Below are 6,846 nucleotides of genomic sequence, written 5' to 3'. Positions count from 1 at the left end.
GCCTTTAATGGTAGTTGTTCCTCCCCACATCCCCTCTTTCCCTTTTTTTTCTTCCATCCCCCTCCCTATTTCATGCTCCTATTTTATTTTCCCCCTTGTCTCTCCATAACAGTATATTCTCCCCCTAAAAGGTCTACAAGCTCCTCAAACTGTCATTCATTAGCTGTGGACCAAACACACAAGCCTCCCTCCAAGCATGGCCCAGTTCTAAAGCCTGGAATTACAAGACCATAAGATCACACATTAACGAATCTTCTACTGTGCTCTGCTGTTGGCTTCCGTCCTACTGCGACCTCACAGGCTTTTCCTTGTGTATGCCAGGTTTCAGATTCTCCATGTGTGTCCAGACTGCCTTTTCTTATAAGGCACTAGTTTGTAGTTGATTAAGGGTCACTCTAATGACCTCATTTAAACTAAATCGCTTATTTAAAGGCCCTGTCACATCCTGTACTAGGGACCAGGAGATAAGGCTTCCACTAATGAATTCTGGAGGGAAACAATTATTCCCCTAAACACTTAAAATTATCACCACAACGGCAGATCTCAGATTCTGACCCACAGTTCCTCATTCCAGCCGTTCTTTCTTTATCAAGATGAAAGGAATCCTGTGTGTCCTGCGGGCTCAGTGTGGGTTATAAGAACTTTCTGCAGTGATAATGTTAGCGTTTAGTACGAAGTGGAGGTGGAGATTCATCAGCCGCAGAACTGGGATGCAGGAATCAGAACATTCCGGCTTGACTCAGCTCTGTGAGAACCCCACTCTACAGAGTAGGACCTTTTCTTTTATTATTCAGAAAAATGGAACATTTTTTCTCATGCTAGCCAGAATAGCTGTTACCAATAAAAGAAAGGACTACAAGAGCGGGGCTGGGAAACGTTCCCAGAGGGCCGCGCGCGCTGCAGGCTCCGGTAGCTGTCATGGCGGGTTTCCTGAAGAAGACTACTGGCCTCGTTGGATTGGCGGTGTGCGACACTCCACACGAGAGGCTAACAATATTGAATACAAAGATTTTTGACCTCCTGGAGCACTTCCCTCAACATGCCGCCCACAGAAAGTACACAGAACAGGTCACCAGTGAGAAGCTGGACACGGTCAAAGCGGAGCCAGATGTTAAAAAACGAGAAGCCTTGCTTCAGGGTGCTGAAGTAGGAGAGGTGATTCTTCAGCCTGAAAATGATCTAAGTCTGGCAAGGAAAATGCTGCAGTGGAAGCCGTGGGAGGCGCTGGTGGAAGAGCCTCCTGCTGACCAGTGGAAGTGGCCCATATGATCAGTGTCTGATGGCTGATGCAAATTTAATGTGCAATTAAATTTTCTGCTCTAAAAAAACCAAAAACAAAAAAAACCAAAACAACAACAACAACAACAAAAAAACAAAAGGACAACAAATGCCAGCGAAGATATAAGAAAAGAGGAGCCCTCATTCATTTATCCCTTTGAATGAGAGAAAATATTTGCAAGTTATACGTGCGATAAGAAACTAAAACCTGGCATACGATATGAGATGTCGATGACATTAGCTAGCAACCCAGTTAAAATGTGGGGAAATGGCTTGAATAGACAGCCAGAAAGAGCTTTTACAAGTGACCATAGACGTGAATGTACCAAATTATCATTAATTATATGATTAATGCAATATTCACAAGAGAAATAGAAATCAAACCACACCCATTAGAATAAGTCACTATCCAAAGAATAGAAAGTGACCGGATCTGTGGATGATGCACAGGAACTGACATCTTTGTGTACTATTGGCAGGAATGTAAAATTGTGTAGCTAGTACAGAAAGTAGGAGGGAGGTTGTTCAAAACATTAAAAGTAGTACTATCATACTATTGGGCTACCTCACTTCTGGGTGTATGTTCCTAAGAATTCAAAGCAAGTCTCAAAGAGATATTTGCATAACACATAACTATCACAGCAGCCAAGAGGAAGAAACTACTCAAAAGCTCATTGACAGATGCATGGATAAAGATGTGGTACATACATACAAAGAAAGGGCTGGGAAGGGGCCTCAGTGGGTAAGAGTGCTTCCTGTGAAAGCTTTAGGACTTCAGTTGGAGTCTCCAGCACCTAGGTAAAAGATGGCCTTGGCTGCATGTGCCTGTTACCCCGGTTCTGGACACAAGAAACCAGCAGAGCCTGGCAACTTGGTGTGTAGCCAGTCTAGCAAAAATGGTGAGCTTCAGGTTCAGTGAAAGACTTTGTCTTAATATGTAAAGTGGAAAGGAATAGAGGGAGACATCTGAGGTTGTCCTCTGGTCTCTGTATGTGTATACCTCCACAGGTGAATCATACACACACACACACACACACACACACACACATACACGCATGCACATACACACCCACGCACACACACACACATTTAAAAAAATTAAAAACCTCTGTGTTCAGGGCAGTGTTATGCTTTTTTAAGGAAAAAAAAAAGAAATCTTGTCACATGCTACAGAGTGGGTAAACCTTCGAGGAAACTATACTCAGAGGAATACTTGTCATCAAATGACAGTGGTCAGTGTGTGACCGTGCTCAGGTAAAAGAGCTAAAGTAGTCAAAACCACAGAAGTTGGCAATTAACAAGCGGTGGTTAAAAGCTGGTGGGGGCAGGGTCTATGGCTGGGGAAATCCATATTTAGTTGGCGTAAGGTTTCTTGTTGTTATAGGGTAGAGGGTTGGGGGTTTGCACATGTGAGACAAGCACTCTCCTACTTAGCTGCACCTGATCCAAGAGTGTCAGTTTTGCAGGATGAAAAACGTAGAAGGATCTTCTGGGAAACAATAAATATGCATGACAGTGCAAATATTGAAATGTGCATTTAAAAATAAATTGCTAAATCTAACTCTATGTTCTCAACTTCAGTAAAAAAATCTTACAGGCTAGAACACACAACTAGTGCATGTTCTGATTGACATATGCGTATATTCAATTACTGGGAGTGTACAACGGAACTGGTAAAATAGTACCTAGATTATGAAAAGTATTTTTTCTCTGTATTTTTCCCTTCAAGAGGTTTAAGTGAAGTTAGTAAATTTTTGTTTTGTTTTGTTTTTTTGTTTTTGTTTTTTCCAGACAGGGTTTCTCTGTGTAGCCTTGGCTGTCCTGGACTAACTTTGTACACCAGGCTGGCCTCGAACTCACAGCGATCCGCCTGCCTCTGCCTCCCGAGTGCTGGGCTTAAAGGCATGCACCACCACGCCTGGCTTAAGTTAGTAAATTTATATATTGAATATTGAGAACCGTGTCAGTATCTAGTGTTCAAATGAGGAGTTTGTCCTTGCCTATCGAGTGGGCAGCGGGGCCATACACAAGCGGGTGAACTTTGGCAAACGGAGAGCTAGCCGCTGCACTGGAGCTCCCTCCCTACTGAGCACAGGTCTCTTTAGTGAGAGGAGAGGCAATCCTGCTTTTTCTCCGGAGTTGGCAATCTGCCTGCCCCCTCCCTTAGCAGAGTGTAGGCAAAGTTCTTTTATTTTGTACTTTCTCGCTGCCCTGCGGGGAACAAAGCACGTCCTCCAGTCCTCTAGTCGCTGTTTTGAAAGCAAAGCACAAGCAGAGTTCAGTCTTGGAACATTAGCCTGGGCAGAGTGCAGCCAAGTCATCTGTTCCCGGTCCCCACAGTTTCTAAGCACAGGCAGTGTGCTTGCTGATCCTAGCCCGCAACCCGCCCCCCCCCCCCAGAAGTGTTTCAGCTCCAGTAAGGAGTCATTTGAGTTGATTGGAACCATCTCTTTACCCTCCTACTCCCTGCCCAGAGCGTGCACCCTTGACTCTGATAATATTCCTGAAATTATTGCACGATCAGCACGTCCCAGCGTCCCATCCTGGGGCCCGCCAGCCATTCCGGAAGGAGTAGCAGGGTGCCTGGGTGTGTCCCGGGCCAGCACTGCTTCAAAAGGGCTTTGCTCTTGGCATACATACAGTCTGGCGCTTTCTGGAATTGTTTAATTATCATTTTCCACTAGGTTTTTTTTTTTTTTTTGTTTGTTTGTTTGTTTTGTTTGTTTGTTTTTTTTTTTTTTTGCCTTCTGCAGTTTTCCTCGTGAAGAGCTGAGGTTGTGTGTCATTACATCCCAGCAAGGTCCTGGAATGCTACAGGAAGATCTAAGCTACCCTCAACTCTTCCTTCTAGTCTTCCTTTACTGAAAACCCTGGGCCTGACCCTAATATGCCACCCGCCCCCTCCACCTCCCCACCCCTAACCACCCCGCCGCCCCCCCCCCCCATCAATTAAGAGTGTGACAGGGCAGAGGATCTCTGTGAGTTTGTGGTCTGCATAGCAAGTTCTAACTCAGTGAGAACCACACAGTGAGGCTCTGGTTTTGTTTGATTGTTTGTTTTGCTTTTGTTTTTTTAAAAAAGAACAGACATCCTATACAGGCTGCTGCTGTAGTTATCCTACAGGCAAGAGCCCTGAGAATTGAAACTTACTAAACTCTTCTATGGGAAAATGTAAGCTCCTGTGTGCATTCAGTTGTTTTTAGTCTCTTGATTAAACTCAATATCCACTAACTTAGCCAGGTGGTGATGGTGCACGCCTTTAATCCCAGCACTCGGGAGGCAGAGGCAGGTGGATTGCTGTGAGTTCGAGGCCAGCCTGGTGTACAAAGTTAGTCTAGGACAGCCAAGGCTACACAGAGAAACCCTGTCAAAACACCCCCACACACCCCCACACACATCTCGACCAATCCTGTTTGCTCCCACATTATAATAGTTATAATTTATCTTTATTAGGCATACCAATTATAGTGTAAATATCAGTGTAGAAATTAAGTACAGATTTGCCTTAAGTCCATTTTACTTGCTTTTATTGGTATTTAGTATGGTGATCAGAAAGAAAGATTGCTTGGCATACTTAGAAAAATAGGAGAAGGGAAAATAGCTCAGTCAGTAATATTTGTTGTACAAGCCTGAGGACCTGAGTTCAAATTCCCACAACCCAAAACGACTGGGTATAGTGGCATGGACAGGAGCTAGAGAGATGGCTCAGAGTTAAGAACACTGCCTGTCCTTCCAGAGGATCCTGGTTCAATTCCCAGCACCCACATGGCAGCTTATAACTGCCTGTAACTCCAGTTCCAAGTGATCTAACCCCCTCACACAGACTAGTTTATTCAATAAAATGATTTTTTTAACGATCTAAAAAAATACGCTGTACAGAACAGCTACTGAGGAGTAACACTGAGACTGACCTCCGGCCTCGACACGTGCATGGAGGAACATGCCAGATGCACACAGTGGGGAAAGAAAGCAGAAAACTGTCGTTATGATTGATTCTGAAGGACTGTTTGTAAGAAAAACACATCTATAATCACGTAAGGAAGAGACTTGTTCCTTGCCACTCTCCCGCCTAGTTAGGAACTTCACAGAATGAAGTGAGGTAGTGAAGGCAAATTTGAGAGGCAGCTGTGTGTAGGATGTTGTTCTTGTTGTCTGCTGCACAACCTTTTGTTGAAAGAGACACCTCCCTGCTCTAAATACTATGAGGTGGCTGAACACAGGACTGGGCAGCAGGAGTTGATGGTAGGTGTAGGTGTAGGTGTAGGTGTAGGGGTGTATGTGTGTGTGTGTGTGTGTGTGTGTGTGTGTGTGTGTGTGTGTGTGTGTATAGAGGAATACTGCTCTCCACTCCACTCCCACTCATGCTGGGTCATAGAGAAGTTGCACTCGTGAATAGGGCAAGCCATTATGTGCTATGGGAAGCAGGCTTTAGTACTAACTAGGGGCTGGGTGAACCTGGCTCCTGATGTAACTGGCTTGTCTCAATAATTTCGTGGGTTTGCAAGGAAATAAAACCCTGTTGGGCTGAGGGACCAGGTAGCATGCCATTGATTCAGTGAAAAGGGCATCAAGGCAGGTAGAAACCTTTCTCCAGGGAGCAGGAACATCTCTGGTAAGGGCAGAGAAACTCTCAGTGAATCTTTTAGGGGTTCCATGGGGCATCTAGATAACACAGGATAGTTTAGGCTTTTACACTATCAGTATAAAAGAATAGGGGAGCTGTGAGTTACAGTGTAGACAGAGCCAAGTCCAAGAGTCACACCATACACACTATTCATCAAAATGGCACAGAAATGACACTAAGGAAGTCTGATCTCAAAGATACAAATCTCTCTGAATGGATGCCAAGTTCCAAAGGAACCTGATCTTTGCCAACAATGTCATGAAAGGGCCTAGGGAGATGGCTCAGTGAGTGAAGAACTCAGTAGGCAAATTTGAGGAAGAATTTGGATCCATGGGGCCTACACAAACTTAGATGGCCTGGGTGGTCTATCTGCAATTCTACTGCAAGGGAGGTAGATACAAGAAATTCCCTGAGATAGCTGCTTAGCCAGACTAGTCGAGATAGTGATCCCTGGCAACAGGGCGGAGACCCTGCCTCGATTTGTAAGGTAGAGAGTGATGGAGGGGGACACCCGTTGTCAACTTTTTCACATGTATATGGACATATATGCATGTGTACTCTTCAGATATATACACATCTGAATATATATGTATATGCAATTTTTTAAGTACATAAAGGCTTGGAGGAGACCCAAGCCAACAACTCCAAGACCAAAAGCCCCCTGAAGCCCAAAGGGTATCAGCCATTAGCTCAATCCCTTGTCTACATCTGTCATCTTGGCCTTGGGAAGCAACCTCCAGCCTGCATTGCTTAGTCTTATGTTCCTCCAGCAAAGGCCGACAGCAAGACTCCATCCCACACCCAAACTGATGTAAATTTTTAAGAGAAAACTTTTTATTTGGGCTCAGAGTTTTGGAAGTTTCAACCCACGATTACTTGGCTCAGTTGCTTTGAACATAGTGAGGCAGCATATTTTGGCAGAAATATATGGATGAACAAAACTA

At 44.5% G+C, this 6,846-nt stretch overlaps 1 protein-coding gene across 1 annotated transcript; it reads left to right on the top strand.

Annotated features, from left to right (window-relative positions):
• Positions 1-865: 865 nt before the first annotated feature.
• LOC311590055 (NADH dehydrogenase [ubiquinone] 1 alpha subcomplex subunit 5-like) lies at positions 866-1,338 on the top strand. The gene has a single exon (XM_084768839.1). It carries the CDS (start codon positions 919-921, stop codon positions 1,267-1,269), a length of 351 nt encoding a protein of 116 aa, XP_084624965.1. The 5' UTR covers positions 866-918; the 3' UTR covers positions 1,270-1,338.
• Positions 1,339-6,846: the final 5,508 nt, after the last annotated feature.

The sequence above is a fragment of the Acomys minous genome, assembly GCF_964271855.1.
Source record: "Acomys minous genome assembly, chromosome: 19".
Taxonomy (NCBI): Eukaryota; Metazoa; Chordata; class Mammalia; order Rodentia; family Muridae; genus Acomys; species Acomys minous.
Note: the sequence above shows the minus strand (reverse complement) of the source record. Positions and strands in the feature narration are given on the sequence as shown.

Excerpts from the sequence above, each read along its gene's own strand:
- LOC311590055 (XM_084768839.1), top strand. The coding sequence starts at position 919 with ATGGCGGGTTTCCTGAAGAAGACTACTGGCCTCGTTGGATTGGCGGTG.